Source organism: Manihot esculenta, chromosome 12 (genome assembly GCF_001659605.2).
Source record: "Manihot esculenta cultivar AM560-2 chromosome 12, M.esculenta_v8, whole genome shotgun sequence".
Taxonomy (NCBI): Eukaryota; Viridiplantae; Streptophyta; class Magnoliopsida; order Malpighiales; family Euphorbiaceae; genus Manihot; species Manihot esculenta.
In genome coordinates this window covers 21,721,637-21,738,607 of record NC_035172.2, presented here as the reverse complement: position 1 = coordinate 21,738,607, position 16,971 = coordinate 21,721,637, and the positions used below count along the sequence as shown (strand labels likewise).

The 16,971-nt window shown below is 33.6% G+C and overlaps 1 protein-coding gene and 1 long non-coding RNA gene across 2 annotated transcripts; both read left to right on the top strand.

Annotated features, from left to right (window-relative positions):
- Nucleotides 1-1,494: 1,494 nt before the first annotated feature.
- Nucleotides 1,495-3,797, top strand: LOC122721348. Its single transcript, XR_006347957.1, has 2 exons — nt 1,495-1,760; nt 3,523-3,797. It is a non-coding gene; the product is annotated as an uncharacterized LOC122721348 (long non-coding RNA).
- A 9,894-nt stretch (nt 3,798-13,691) lies between these two features.
- LOC110627954 (BTB/POZ domain-containing protein At5g66560) lies at nt 13,692-16,468 on the top strand. The gene is made up of 4 exons (XM_021774374.2): nt 13,692-13,991; nt 14,071-14,140; nt 14,260-15,576; nt 15,665-16,468. The coding sequence occupies exons 1-4, from the start codon at nt 13,954-13,956 to the stop codon at nt 16,229-16,231; spliced, it is 1,992 nt and encodes a 663-aa protein (XP_021630066.1). The 5' UTR covers nt 13,692-13,953; the 3' UTR covers nt 16,232-16,468.
- The last annotated feature ends 503 nt before the right edge of the window (nt 16,469-16,971 follow it).

Here is a 16,971-nt window from a genome sequence, read left to right as displayed (position 1 = left end):
TATATATATATATATATATAATTTATTTTATATTTAATAAAATTATAATTTTAATCACGATTTTTATTCGTTATAAAAAAAAAATAAATAACATTTTATACTATAACAGCGATGTAACGTATTTCAAACAGTTATTAATTTTATGATTACAATTTAAATATATAAGTTAACAATTTACTATTACTACTTTAAGCCCATTTTTATATTTCATATAAGCAAGAGTAAAATAATAGGATCGCTGATCCCCTATCCAGATATGCTCTCGGAGAGTCAAATGCAAGCAATGTTAATAAAAATTCCCTTGCGATAATAGGAGGTAGCAAAGAATTGTGCAAAGGATAAGTAGGCTAAGGAATTGATTAGAATTTGTTCTCTTTTCTCACTTTTTTAATAATCTTTTCCCTGCTCAAGCGCTTGGTCATCCATTTCTATGGAAAAGCAGATGATATGGTGTTACTGTTAATTGACAGCCCATCTAATAAAATGGTCCATGTTGGGTCCAGGAGGGCATAAAGCTAATTAGGGCAAACCAACCAATTTGTGATGATTATTGTAATAAATGAATGCAATGCAATAAGATGCGTTGAAATTTCACACCTTTTGAACTTGAAAAGCGTAATTATATTGATTGAGCATCTCAAAGAAACTGAGATCATCTGAAACCCACAATAACTATTTGGTGCTGTAATGACTAATAATGGTGAAGGCAACAACGATGATAACAACTTTTATGCTCATGAAAACAGAGCCCTGTGTTTGGATTAAAAATTAAGAAAAATAATGCACCATTCATATTAAACTTTTTTTTTATCCGTTTCAAATTATAATCCATTTTTCTTTCTAAATTAATAAATTATTTATTAACCCCTTAATATATTTATAATTAATTTATATAATAAAATAATTTTTTTAAAAAAATAGGGATCGAAAGAGTAGAACATAAAATCTATTAGATTTATTCAAATGCATTTACTATCAGATTAATTCTATGAGTGCTATAAAATAAAATTTATTAACAGTAAGAATAAATTAATAAATTAGCCGATATAAGTTTAGAAAGTATTACAAAAGACAATATACATTTATTTAATTTCAAACATTGATGGTCTTTTTATTTTTAGGTAAGACTCAATTTTATTTACATCAATTCAATTCATTAAACCTAAAGTATTTTCATTAAATATTTATTTTATTTAAAAAAAAAGCATCTAACCATTCATTCCAATATTTATTGGTCTTTTATTTTCTCTCTTAAAATAAAGAATCGTTACTCTGTTTAGATTTTTAATCGGCAACTTTGAAACACCATAACCATTGGATTGGGGAGTTATCAAGGCTCCAAAAAAGAATCATACTCGTATGCATATGCCACGCAGACGATGATTTCAAAGCAAAGTAACCTTGTTTGATCTGGCATATAGCTGAGGCGGCTAATTTACGATAATATCAATGTGAAAGGATTGCTACATTACCGAAGGCTGAATGGCAGAAGTGAAGCAAACATTGCACCAATAATAAAAGAGAACGCAATCCCTCATCCCATTTATAGCAAGTAAAAGCCATGTGCATTCGAGTGGATTGCAAACAATGTGGAAAATATTCATGGAGTGGTTGTGGCAAACACCTTGCCACAATCTATGGCAGCATAGACAAGGGAAAGCACTGCATGTGCCGGCCGTGGCCTGGCGTTATTATCCCAACTGAGAAGAAACCTACCACCCAACCACCACCGAAAACTTCAACATCAACCACTACAACAGGTGTGCTCATGTGTATATATATATATATATATATATAGCATGAAAATCTTGATTTCTATTTGAGATTCGAGGCATCAAAAAGATGGCATACGTTTATAGTTAGGTCATTACTATAGTTTTCTTATGGTCCTATTCAGCATACTAGCAGTTCTAATAGCAGCTAACTATTTTAGTGACAATTGACTATTAATAATTAGTTGTATATAAACTAATTTAAAGCAAAATATTTAGTAAATAATAACAATTTGATTAATTTTAAAATAAAAAATGACGAAAAATAATAAGATATGAAAAAGTGATAATGATTGAGAATTGATATATTAAGAATTAGACTCGTAAATTCGTAAAAAATATATACATATATAAATATAAAAAAATGTGATTAATTAGTATCAAGCATTAAACATTAGGGGATAGTAGAATTTTAATATATTATTTGTTCAACCTTAAACACTAATATAAACAATAAATAATAAAAATAGGTTTTGATTTAATTTAAAAAAATTAACTATTTAGTTCTTATGATATGACAAAACTTACTGGTTGGTTCCTCTATTGTGAAAAATATATTAAAACATTCTTAACATTTTAAAAAATCTACTAATTAGTCTCTCCATTAATTTTAGTTATTTAATATAGCAAAATATTTAAAATATTCATGATTAAAAAAATTAATTAATAGACTTTTTAAAAATTTAAGTACTAATTAATAAATTTTTTAAAATTATAGAAACTGAATAGTAAAATATTTAACAAATAAAATTAATAGAGAGACTAATTAATAGACTCTTAAAAACGTTAGAAATATTTTAATATATTTTTCAAAATAAAAAAATTAACTAATGAATTTTACCCTATTATAAAAACTAAATAGTAATTTTTCCATTTATTTTAAACATTAAAAACTATCACTAAACACTCTTACCAAACATAACTTATAATATATCCTGATATTATGTCATGCATGAGTGTGTTATTAGTTATGCATACAAGAGTTGGTGCGTCATATTATAGTTGTTGAAATTAGAAACTCATCAATATTTGCGGTTAGACTTCAGCTTTGCTTCAAAGAATGGTGGTATGATATGCTATCATTCCAAATATTTAATGATTTCTTCTTTACATTGACATTGATCAACAAAAAAAAAAAATTAACATTTCCAATGTCATCATATAATTATAGAGAATTCATGTAACATATAATTATTGCATATATGATAAATACATTTTCATTGTTAAATACATAATATGCGACTGATTTAAAATTCATTATAATCAATAACTATAATATAATTTTTTATATAATTTATTCTGTATAATTCAGTATATACATTAGTTCATTTATGTTTAAAAGTCAGCTATTTAGTTTTTGTTACTTAAAAAATAAATCTAGCAAATTAGTCTATGTTTGATAGAATTTATTTATTTAATTAATGAATGTAGTCCCTTATAATTTCATTTATTCTAATCATTTACACAATAATCGTTAGAAGTACAACAGATTTATTCTGCCTATTAATTATGATGAGTTTTATGTAGGTCACACTATGACAACTAATTAAAATTTAAATATTATATATATAATAATTATATTGAATAATTTCTTTTTTAAAATATGTTGTTAAATGCATTCCATTATCCAGAATTTTGTTTGTCTTTTATTATACTCCCCTCCCCCAACCTTTTATTCATAAATCATAATATAAACATTATATCATAATCACATAAAGAAATAAAATTGTGTTAACATAAATTTGTGCAGATGTTGAAAAATCTTCAAAGATTGATGTTGGTCTGTGTTAGAGGGTCATGATGGTGCTTATACCACTTTGCTCCACCACATACATGAATACGTCAAGGCTTGGCTAGCTTTATGGAACAGTGATATAATTAGAAATAATGTAGTGGGTAACTGCGGTCAATGTTGTATTGACCAATCCTGTTCCTTTACTTTTCTAAATGCTAAGCGTATGGATTTATAAATAAAGAATCAAACCCTCATTATCTTGTGCAGGGTGCCATAGTGCTTCATTTCAACTCAAATCTTTGGATAATTTTGTCATGGTTGTTATGCAGCCTGCTTTTTACCCCCTAGCTACTTTATGCTGTAATAGGTCTAGCAAGATGAAAATGGTGCCTATAAATCTACAGTGGTGTTGGAGATAGAGAGAGAGTAAGCCCCTAGTCTCATGAACCAAGACAATGGGACCTACTTCTAGCCACGGTTTATGTCCAACAGCTAACCAGATTGAAACTAAATTGGTTAAATTTAATATCAGATCAGGCAATTTATTTTCAACTCCTGAATCGAATCAATTCGAAACTGTAAATTAGAGGACTGATTCTGATTCATTCCTCTTCTTGAACAAGGGCTTGAAACCAGAGCGATTTAAAATTTATTTTTTTTTATTTTTTAAAATTTATATTAGTTTTATTTTTTTATTATAATATATTATAAATCTAAATTTAATAAATTTATGAATTCTAATGTACAAAATGTTAATATTGTTATAATTTTTTAAAATTCAAATTGATATTGAATGGTGATCAGAATGGCTTTAAACTATAATCATAATCGCTTAAAATCATAATATAAGTATTTTGAAACCGTAACTATTTTTGAACTGAAACATCGAAACTGTATTGATCTGGAACGCGTATTAATTGACAATATCAACTCAAAACGGGACCGAAATCTGCCATTTCCGCATCTAATGTGATCCACATTCAGCATTCTATAACGGAAAGATTATCCTGAATTTATTTAAAATTTTGTCTCTTTTAGGCATTTGTTCTCCTTTTTTGCATTGAAGTGGCGTATAAACCACACTCGAATCTATCCGAACTGTCTGTGCTCAATTGTACAAAGCCATTTACCAATTTTATGCATTTTGTCTAACATGAAAATATATTAATAGATTTTAAGTCAGTAGTACTTTAGTCAAATTTTGAGATGAATAAATTTTTAAATTTTAATTTTAATTGGAGTGAATTATACTAAAACAAATTATGTGGAGAAGTAAAAACAAAATGGCTCCATTAGTCCACTGGTGGAGTAATAATCTCCTTATCTGTAAACTTCAATTAAGGAGCGATTATTATGTCAGATTCAGTTCTATGCAATTTGGCTTGGGGTAGGGCAAGGAAGGCGTTTCTTTTCTTTTCTTTTTTTTTTTTTTTTTTTTTTTTTTTTTTGGTTTCCACAGCCACTATTTTTGACATCACCATAACCATTCTTTATCCACAATTTGGTTTGATGTTTCATAGCTCACTCAACCCAGTTCAAATCTTTAATTTATTCTCTTTCTTCTAGCAATGGAAGATTATTCCTTCTCTACAGTGGAATATATATTCAATTAACAATTAGTATTTTAGTTGAATTGTGATATATTAGCTATTATTATTATTGATCAAGTATTTATACAGTCAAAAGAAATAACAAGTTTCCATTATGAAATTATGCAAAATTGCAAACCCTCTTGGCTGTTCATGGATGATCACATACCATTCTTATCACCTAATTAGTGGCCATAAATGTTGGGGAAGGAAAGCTGGGTTGGTAGATATGCTGGTATAAATGAGAAATAAAATAATGCATTTTTTTTTTAAAATTAATTTCTAGGTGGGAATACTATAAATAGATTGATTTTTTTTTTTTTTTTTTTTTAAAAAAGCATGCATTGAAAAATAGGAGGCTTTTGTTTTCATGTGGGTCATGTCCCCATGTGACAAAGTTATTTGCATGAATCCTAAGTATAGGCAATTGAGTTTAATCTTGAAGGGCATAATTATTTTCGAAATTTGTCCCCTCTCATCTCATGACATCTATATATTACCAATTAACTAAATTAGTGGACCAGCTGAGACTTCCGCACTAATGTGATTGCCATTGGATTTGATTAGAATATGTTAGCTTCCAAAATAAGAAGAAATCATTAATATCCAATCATCATTATCTTTTTGTCGCTTTACCTATGGAGAATGTTTCAACTAAAGATTATGACGGTTTTGATAAAAAGAATTTCAATATTGATTCTAGTTTTGAGTTGAATTTTTCATATCAAAATTCATTATACCCATCTACAATATATTTCCTAAAAATCATTACATTTTCTATCTTTAACATAATTTATCAAATACAGCAAATTGTTTTCTATTTAAAATTATTAATGCTATGAACAATTTTATTTCATTTTGATTTATTATAAATTTAAAATATAAATATGTAAATTATATATATTTAATAAATATATTTATATATACATATATATTTTTTATTATATATTTTAGATCTATTTATTTTATAAATATCTTCAATAAATTATTTTCTTCATTTTCTGACTTTAGATTGGTTAAACCTAACTTCTTCTTTCTGACTTTAAATTGGTTAAACCTAACTTCTTTCTTTCACCTTTTCCATGAAAAACGATTTGCGTCAATTGAATATCGATAAAAAAGAAAATGTTGTTGTTCCTATTAAGAGTTACAGAGATATTCCAATCGTCACTTATGATTTTTGTATGGTGGGGATGTTTCTCGCATACAATCCAATCAATTTTTAGAATAGGCAGACCTCTTTGACAGATTTATGGCATGCTTTAGAGGGGGTATCTATTATGGAATTGGAGGCAAAAAAAATATTTGTTTCAGTTTTTTAATAATGTTGATTTTGAAAATATAGGGAATGAGGGCCCTTAGTTGTACAATCAATTTCTGCTTGTTTGGAAGGAGATACAAGGTAATGAAAATCCTCTCCATATCCCTCTAACTCATTCTGATTTTTGGGTTCTGATTAAAGACCTCCCTTCTGGTTATTATAATGAGACATTGGTTAAATTGGCCGGGGATTTTGTTGGCCACTATAAATAGTATGATATGAAAAATGCTTCAGCTATGTCACCGGACCCTATGAGAGTTAAAGTTTGTTTGGACATTCGGCAACTTTTGAAACGGTGGAAGAAGTTTATTGGAGATGATAGTATTGTGTTTACTTTGAAGTTTTAATGTGAAAAGCTGACTATTTTTTGCTATCTATGTGGAAAACTGGGTCATGTAGAGGTTTTCTGTGACTTGCGGCTGAGATTGAAGAAAGAAGATATTAAGTTTAGTTGAGGTGATTTCCTCAGAGCACCTATTCGTTGGAACCAGAGACCGACAAGTCTGTGGCTGCGTGATTCCGGCAATTCTACTCCGCCGGGATTTGTGGCAGGATTGGCATTAACTAGCAATTTTGAGAACACTAATTTGGCAGCACATAATAGGCATTTCTCCTTATTTGGCAAAAGTCAACCCATTATAAATAAAGAGACTGAGGACCATATTATGGACATGGACAAGAATTCTATGGGACAAGGTAGTTTTGATAATTTTGATGAGGAGATTGCAGCCCGAATAAATGATGATGCTAAAAAAAGGTCAAGAAACACTAAACATAATGTTATTACAGATTTTTCTTCCTCTTAACAGGATGCCTCTAATAACACCCCTGCGAATGTTAATTTGACAAGCAACAATGAAGCGACTCATCCCGTCAAAGGTCGAGATAGCCGAAAGCAATGATCGTCCTGTGTTGGAACTGTTGAGGACTCGGCAATCCTCGGACAATTAATGCATTGAAGGATTTATTTACTAGTTAGAAGCTAGATATTTTATTTTTTATGGAAACAAAATCTCTTAGTTCTTGTATGAAATTTTTTCATAGTTTTTTACATTTTGATGGTTGCTTCTCAGTCAATAGACAATGATTAGGAGGAGGCCTTTCGTTGATGTGGAAGAGTCATGTGTCTGTTTCTGTGGTTGATTTTTCTTTAAATTTTATTGATTCAGTTGTTTCAAAAGGTAATATTCAATGGAGAGGGTTTTGTTTTCTATTATAAATAGCCTCCATTGGCTATTTGAAACTCACTTTTCAATCTTTCAGGAATTTCAATAAGACTTTCATTCTTCTAGCCTATCTTTTCTCTTATTTCGTCTTAGCCAAACAATATTAGTTAAAACTCCTGACAGAGTCTAAATAGTCCTTTATCATATTGGTATCAGAACTAAGTTCGACATGGTAGATAACCAAGAGGCACGACTTGCTGTGATTGAGGCATCTTTGGCAGAATTGAGGGAGATGATCGGACAGCTGACCCTGCAGCAAAGACTCCACCAACCCGCTGCAGCCACACACCCCTCAGTCGCCAATCCTGTGGCCGCCAATCTTGTGGTTGCCAATCCTGTACCTGCAAATCTCCATCAGAATTATCAGGAAGGTTACAAGATCAAAATAGACCTTCAAAACCTTTCTGGTTCGCTTGATGTGGAATCTGTTCTTGATTGGCTGGCAGAGGTTGAATGTTTTTTCGAGGTTATGAATGTGGAAGAGGATCGCAAGGTTTCGATTGTGGCCTCTAAGTTAAAAGGGGGTACAATAGTCTGGTGGAATTCGATTCAAAATGAACGCTATCGGAAGAGGCTGGAACCCATACAAAACTGGGTGTTGATGAAGCAGATATTTGAACAACGGTTCTTGCCTAGCGATCACGCTCAGGTTTTGTATAACCGGTATCATGACTGTGTATAGGGAAACCGAAGGGTGGATGAATATACCGAGGAGTTTTTGAGGTTGCAGGCGAGGTGTGAAAACTGTGAGAACGAAGCCCAACAGGTTGCTCATTATCAAAGGGCCCTGAATCACGAAATTCGTTGTATGATGGGAGTAGCTGCGATTTTCACCTTGGCAGACGCTATTGAGATGGCAAAAAGGGCAGAAGAGCGTGTTGATTGGCAGCCACGATAGCAATACAACCGAAATTTCAATTACAGAAATTCTAGTTCAACAGGGACGCAGCAGTATAGAGGCAATTATAGCGGGCAGCCTTCTAAGGTTGTAAATTCTGGCAATCTTTAGAATACCATGGAAGAAAGAAGAGACAATAAGGGAAAGGCAGTTACCACTATAACAGACAAAGGAGGCAGAACTAATCTTTATCAGAAGCCAATGGGAGACATATGTTACCGCTGCAGACAACCTAGTCATCGATCAAATAATTGTCCAGAACGTAGAGGAGTTAATACTGATCATTGACAGGTCAATATAGTTGAGCAAGTGGCTGAAACTGACGAGGAAGTGGATGACGATGACGGATCTATTGCTGGTACTGAAGATGGAGAGGTCACCTATGTGTTGAAGAAAATCTTATGCTCAACAAAACAGGAAGATGAGACGTAAAGGAGGAAGATTTTCCAAGCAAAGTGTCGAGTAGGAGAGGCAATTTGCAGGCTAATTATAGATAGCTGCAGTTGTGAGAATCTGATAGTTAAGCAATCGGTGGAGAAATTGCAGTTGCCTACACAGCCGTACCCTTCGCCATACAAAGTCGGATGGATTATGGAAGGTCCGAAAATTGAGGTCAACAGAATCTACAACGTGCCTATCTCGATCGGTAAATCTTATACTGAACTTGTTAATTGTGATGTTGTGGATATGGATTGTTGTGGTATTTTGCTAGGTCGCCCTTGGCAATTCGATATTGATGCTTTGCATAAGGGGAAGGAGAATTCATACATGTTCACGTGGAATCAAAAGAAGATTACTATATTGCCTTCCGGTTCTGCTAAACATTCTAAAGTGGAAGTGAAGAATGTTGTTGATGTTTCCACGGGAGTGCAGAGGCTATCAGGCGCAGTTGAGAAATCTGGATGCATACTGACTTTATTGGTGAGAGCAAAAGGTACAATGGGGGATGCACCATCTTTACCACCACCCGTCAAAGAGCTGTTGAAGGAGTTTCCTAAGATAGTGGAGGAATCATTTAAGCTTCCACCTTTGTGGGATATCCAACATCAGATTGATCTCATTCCTAGATCAAAATTATCGAATCTGCCTCATTACAAGATGAGTCCAAAGGAGAGTGAAATCCTCCAAGAATAGGTGGAAGAATTACTGAAGAAGGGGCATATTCGGGAGAGCATTAGCCCCTGCAGAGTACCTGCCCTATTAGTTCCAAAGAAAGATGGGACTTGGAGAATGTGCGTGGATAGCAGGGCCATCAACAAAATTACAGTTCAATATCAATTTCCTATTCCATGATTGGATGACATGCTGGATCAGCTATCCGGGTCTAAAGTCTTTTCTAAAATTGACCTTAAAAGTGGCTATCACCAAGTTCAGATCAAGGAGGGAGATGAATGGAAGACTGCCTTCAAGACTAAGGAAGGCTTGTATGAGTGGCTGGTTATACCCTTTGATTTAACGAATGCACCTAGCACTTTTATGCGATTCATGAATAAGGTTTTGCGTCCTTTCTTATGCAAATTTATTGTTATTTATTTTGATGACATCTTGATTTTTAGTCGCAGTGAGGAAGAACATCTACAGCATCTCCGTCAAGTCATGACAGCCTTGCAAGAAAGTGAGCTGGTTATTAATCTTAAGAAGTGCATTTATATGACGGAGCGCATTCTGTTCCTGGGGTTCATTATTAGTGCAGAAGGGATACATGTTGATGAGAAGAAGGTAGAAGCAATACAGAATTGGCCCATCCCCAAAACTATTTTTGAAGTTCGCAGTTTTCATGACCTTACTACTTTCTATAGACGGTTTATCAGAAATTTCAATAGCATCATTGTCCCTATAACAGATTGTTTGAAGAAAGAGAGAGTGCATAAATTTGCATGGACTGAAGCTGCCAACAAGAGCTTTGAAGAAATTAAAAATAAGCTTACTTTTGCCTCTATTCTTGCTCTACCCGATTTTGATAAACTGTTTGAGGTTGAATATCATGCTTGTGGAGTTGGGATTGGTGGAGTGTTGTCACAATCTAAAAGGCCTATTGCCTTCTTTAGTGAGAAACTGAATGAAGCTAGAAAGAAGTGGTATACTTATGAGCAGGGGCTATATGCAATATTTCGGGCTGTTAAAACTTATGAGCAGTATTTGATAGGGCGAAAGTTTATTATTCACACAAATCATCAATCTTTGATTCATTTTAAAGCTCAAAAACATGTGAATAAGATGCATGCTCGATGGGCAACTTACTTTGGAGCCTTTCATTATGTCATCAAACATAAGGCTGGCCATAGTAATAAGGTGGTAGATGCTTTGAGTAGGAGGGCTACTCTGTTGATGACAGTTAATCAAGAGGTTGTAGGTTTTGAATTCTTTAAGTATTTGTATGCTACAGATGATGACTTTGCTGATATATGGGCTGGAGTCTAGACTCACCAGCCTACTGATGGGTTCTTGATACATGATGACTTTCTTTTTAAGGAGAACAGGTTATGCATTCCTCGATCTTCTTTGCAAAAAAAGCTGATTTGGGAGGTTCATGGAGGAGTTTTGAGTGGTCATTTAGGGCGTGACAAGACTATTGCTGGATTAGAGGAGCATTTTTACTGGCCACAATTAAAAAGGGATACAGGTCGGATGGTTCAGAAGTGCCCAGTGTGTCAAACTTAGAAGGGACATTCGCAGAATACAAGCTTATACACTCCACTGCCTATTCCAACACATCCTTGGAAGAACTTATTTATGGACTTTGTTCTTGGTCTTCCACGTACTCAACGTGGATCTGATTCAATTTTTGTTGTTGTTGATAGGTTCTCCAAAATGGCGCATTTCATTCTTTGCAAGAAAACAAATGATACTTCTCATATAGCAAAACTGTTTTTCTAAGAGATTGTTTACTGATATGGTGTCCCTAAGACCATTAGTTCTGACAGAAATGTGAAGTTTCTAGCTCACTTCTGGGTGACTTTATGGAAATATTATGGAACTGAACTTCGATATAGCAGTGTTGCACATCCCCAAACTGATGGACAAACTGAAGTGGTGAATCGCATGCTTGGCAATCTTATGCGCTGCATCTGCAATAACAAGAAAACTGTTTGGGATCTTGCTCTTACCCAAGCAGAATTTGCTTACAATAGTGCTGTCCATAGCTCCACAAAGATATCACCGTTTGTTGTTATGTACAGAAAAGTCCCAGCGCATACAGTTGATCTTATTGCCCTTCCTACAGGTTCTCACAATAGTATTGCAGCAAGCAACTTGGCAAAGTAACACGTGGATGTTTTCAAACAGGTACAACAATGCCTTAAAGAAGCCAATGACAAATATAAAGGTACGGCTGATAAACATTGGCGTTTCAAGTCCTTCAGTATCGGTGATCAAGTTATGGTGTATTTACACAAGGAGTATGGTGGAGGACAGAAAAAACTTGATGCCAAGAAGATTGGTCCATTCCGGATCATTCAGAAGATTAATCATAATGCCTATGTTTTTTACCACCCACATGAGATGAAAATTTCCAAGACATTTAACGTAGTGGATCTATTTCAGTACTACCCTACTGATGACAACTCGAGGTCGAGTTCTTTACAAGTGGAAGAGAATGACATGAAGCAATTAGTCTTGAACTTTACGGCAGACTTGGACCAGATCTAACTTTTGTTATCGACGTCTGATAGAGACCCACACACGACTTTCAAAAGTGTGACAATAGCCACAGGCCTGTCATTAAGTTCGATATGGAAATTTATCGTTTAGGGAGTCAATTTTACATTTTAATTATTTTTTTAGATATTTTGGGTATTTTCATAATTTTACATATTAGGGTTTTGTTATCTATTATAAATAGTCTCCATTGGCTATTAGAAACTCACTTTTCAATTTTTGAGGAATTTTAATAAAACTTTTAGTCTTTTAGTTTATTTTTCTCTTATTTCGTTTTAATCAAACGATATTGATTAAAACTTCTAACGGAGTCTAAATAGTTCTCTATCATATGGTCTTATTCTTTAAACTTTTGAATTGAGTTTTATTTGTACTTCTTTTAGATTTCAGCCCTTTTAATGAAAGACCTCTATTTTTAAAGAGGAAAAGAAGTTCCCTACTTCAATTTTCAACTATAAAAAAATTAGTAAATGAGAATATAATAAATAGACGTATTGAGTGACTTGACTTGGTAGACTAATCTCTCATAATTATAGTTTTATTTGATTGGGATTAATTCAACTAGATAACTTTAAGTTTTCAGAAAGTGTTATTATCGAATCTGTTTGTTTGATATTTTTAATTAATTTTTTAAAAAATTGAAGACATTTCTTTACTTGACAATAATTTTTCCTAATCTAGTTAAGTTACCTTTTAAAAAATTTACTTTTTAAAAATTAAATCATTTGAATCAATCAAGATCTAAAAATCTATTCTATTAATGAAGTACATTACCGTCGACTTGTACTTGGATTGATTGAGCGAAGGCTGCCTTGTCCCGTATGATATGGTAAAATTTTAAATTAGTAAATTATCCCGTAACTTAGGCAAAAAGCAAGCAATAACTTGCCTAAGGTAATGATGACCTTTTTAATTTAACAAAGGAATGAAATTCTTCTAGAAATTCTTCCAGAAATTCTTCCTTTCTTCTAGAAATTCTTCCTTTCTTGTAAAAGAGAGTGGTATATTGAGAGAGAGAGAGAGAGCGGGGAATTAGGAGTGGTCCAGAGATTTGACGCGATTATTTTGTCATAAAAAATTAATTATTTAATTAATTATTTAATTTTAAAAATATATTAATAAATTTTTAATATTTTAAAATAATTTATTAATTAATAATTTTATTAAAATTAATTATTAAGTGTTTTATTATTTAATTTATATAATTTAAAAAAAAATTAATTAAATTTTTAATTTTATAAGAATTTTATTAATTAATCAATATTAAAAATATTTTATATTTTTTGTGATATTTGGTAGTTAAAATTAATAAAATAATTAATTAATATATTTTATAAAATTTTAAAAATATTTAAGTATATTTTTAAACTAATTAATAAATTTTTTCCATGATACACAATGATAATAATTTTTCCTTCGTAGAAAGACAAGGGAACTTTGGGTAAAGAAATAGTGTGTTGATGCAGTTTTTCCAAATCTGTTGGAGCTTTCTAATATATTTTTTTTTCGAAATGGGTTAGAGCTTTCTAATATTATTTGTCCGTTTGGAGCTTACATTTCTAAAGAAAATTCTCTTTAAACGATTAAATCTGTAGCAGAAGCGGAAGCAAAAAACACATCTGTTTTATCTTCTTTCAACAGAACAAGAGTTAAATATCACATCCGTAAAGACTCCCGCTTCTGTACTCATGGTTCTAGCTTAGCTCTCTACCAAGTGTCTAAACTGGAACAGATTTTCTTTACCAGAACTGGGCAATGGCAGCTGGGAAGCCCAGCTCCAAGGGGCAAGCTTGGTTAGAGCTATCCGTTGTTCATATTCCCCTTAAAATCAACCAACTATGGTCTTATATTTGTTCAATTATTTTCTCGCAGGTTTTGCACTACTGGGTTGCCGAGTGACATTGTAATTGAGGTGGAAGATATGAGCTTTCATCTCCACAAGGTCAGCCTAGCTAATTATACCCATAAAACCCTATCTATCACTGTAGTCCAATCCTATCAAAGGCCTAATGCCAATCTATATGTTCATCTTTCTTTTTGTTTGGTGATGGTTTGGTTCAGTTTCCTTTGATGTCAAAAAGTCGAAAGCTTCACCAACTAATAACTGAGCAAGAGACAAAACAAACATCCACGGCAGGAATAGGAGAAGCAGAAGGGGAAGAGCGTGTACCTGGAGGAGATGAAATCGAGGAAGTACACAGTCAGATTTCGCTTCCGAATTTCCCGGGCGGCTCTGAAACTTTTGAGATGGCCGCGAAGTTCTGCTATGGCGTTAAGGTCGACCTCAATTCTTCCACCGTTGCCCCGCTTCGCTGCGCTGGAGAGTTTCTTGAGATGACGGAAGAGTATTCTGAAGACAATTTGATTTCCAAGACAGAGCGTTTTCTTTCTCAATATGTGCTCAAGAGTCTCAAGGGGTCTATAAAAGCATTAAAATCATGCGAGAAAGTAATGCCTCTTGCAGAGACCTTAGGCATTGTGCAGCGGTGCATCGATTCCTTTGCTTCCAGAGCTTCCTCCGCTGATCCTGCTTCTTTTGGTTGGCCGGTTAGTGATGAAGCTAATGACAATAGAGCCACATCCAATCAGGCCTTATGGAATGGGATTGAATCAGCGGTGGGTAGAAAGGGAGCCGTCTCTGCCTCCATCGCTGCCACCTCTGTTGGTAGAGGTACAAATGCTGACTCATGGCTTGAACCATTGTCGCTTTTGAGCTTGCCTTTGTTTCAGCAATTGATTCTTGCCATGAGAGCGCGAGATCCTAGCCCAGATATCATAGAGAGCTGCTTAATTTACTATGCGAAGAAGTATATTCCAGGCATATCGAGATTGAACCGGAAGCCATTTTCGTCTTCATCTATAGCCTCAGAGAGCGAGCATAGAGAGATATTAGAGACCATAATTTCAAATCTTCCACGGGAGAGAAGCTCCAAATCTTCCACGACAACAAGGTTTCTTTTCGGCTTGTTAAGAACTGCGAACATATTAAACGCATCCGAATCGTGTCGTTCCGCATTGGAAAAGAAGATTGGTTCACAACTGGAGCATGCTACTCTTGATGAGCTATTGATTCCTAGCTATTCAAAACTTGACGAGAATTTATACGATGTAGATTGCTTGGAGAGAATCTTAATCTACTGCCTGGATGGACTGGAAGAAAGAAATGCATCTGGAATTGAAGCGGAGGAGGATGGTGATCACAATGTGATATCGTCGTGTTTGATACTCGTCGGAAAATTAATCGATGGTTATCTGGCTGAAATTGCTTCAGATGCGAACCTGAAACCTGATAGATTCTACAATCTGGCAATCGTTTTACCGGAGCAAGCTAGGCTTTTCCACGACGGTCTCTACAGAGCCGTCGACATCTATATCAAGGTAACTAACAATTGACGTAACAGATTTTGATTTTCTTTTTTTTTTTTTGTTTTTATCCTTCGATCTCCTAACTCTCTCTGTGTTAAAGGCGCATCCATGGATATCACAGGCAGAGAAGGAGAAGATATGTAGAGTGATGGACTGCCAAAAGCTAACATTGGAGGCATGCACGCACGCTGCACAAAACGAGCGGCTTCCGCTGCGGGCGGTAGTTCAAGTTTTGTTTTTCGAACAATTACAACTCCGACACGCAATCGCCGGAAAATTAATCGCGGCAAATGCAACGCCGCAGAATTCTGCGAGACCGTCGGTTCTAAGACGGGAACAAGAAGGGGTAGAGGAGGGAACAATACCGGCAGTGGCAGCAGGAGCAGGGGAGGCAGAGGAAAGCAGAAGTCCTTGGAGGACAGCAGTGAGGGCGAATCAGGTGCTGCGACTAGATATGGATAGTATGAGGACGCGGGTGCATCAACTGGAAAAGGAATGTTCGACAATGAAGAAAGTGATCCAGAAAATTGATAAAGAGGGCCCACGTGGATGGGGAAGTTCCCTGACGAGGAGATTCGGGTGCAAGATAAAGACTCAAGTGTGTGATTCTCATGGACAGACGGTGGTAAATGGGAGAAAAGGAAGAGACCATGATCACCAACAATAAGGCTTCCGCAGATGAAAATGACATGTCTTTAATTTTTTGTCGTCTCGTGTGAGTTGACCAGTTTACACCGTGTGGTTGTGTGCACTTGATTAGTTACGTGCAAATTAGGATATAATCGAGTAGGTTACCCGCAAAAATTAAGCTACTGGAATCCGAATTCGAATTGGATTTAGTAATATCTGAATCCGTTTTAAATTTAATTAAAAATTAATTTAAATTATCTGAATTCGTCCCAAATCCGATTATTATTATCTGAATAAAATTCGAATTCGTTTAATTTTATATATTTTAATTAATAATTTATATAAAAAAATATTTTTCATTAATAATTTTTATTTAAAAAATTTAATATTTTTAAAGAATATTTAAATTTAAATTTTTAAATAAAAATATATAAAAAAATTTATAAATATTATTATAAAATATATTTTTTATATTAAATTAATTATTTATATAAACGGTTTCGGGTAGTGGGTACCCTATATATAAAACTCAAATCCGATCCGAACCCGCAATGGGTATTATTTTTAAAATCTGAACCCGATCCAAATCCAATTATAACTACCTAAATCCGTTTTATTACGGTTCGATCGGATCGAGTACCCGAAAATACCCGATCCGTTGTCTGTAATATCAATGTAGTCTTTTAAAACTAATAGCATAAAATTTTTTAAAAAAGGTCAATTTCTGACCAAATTACTTAGTTGAGGTTGATTGGTTGAAGTCGCGAAATTACAGTC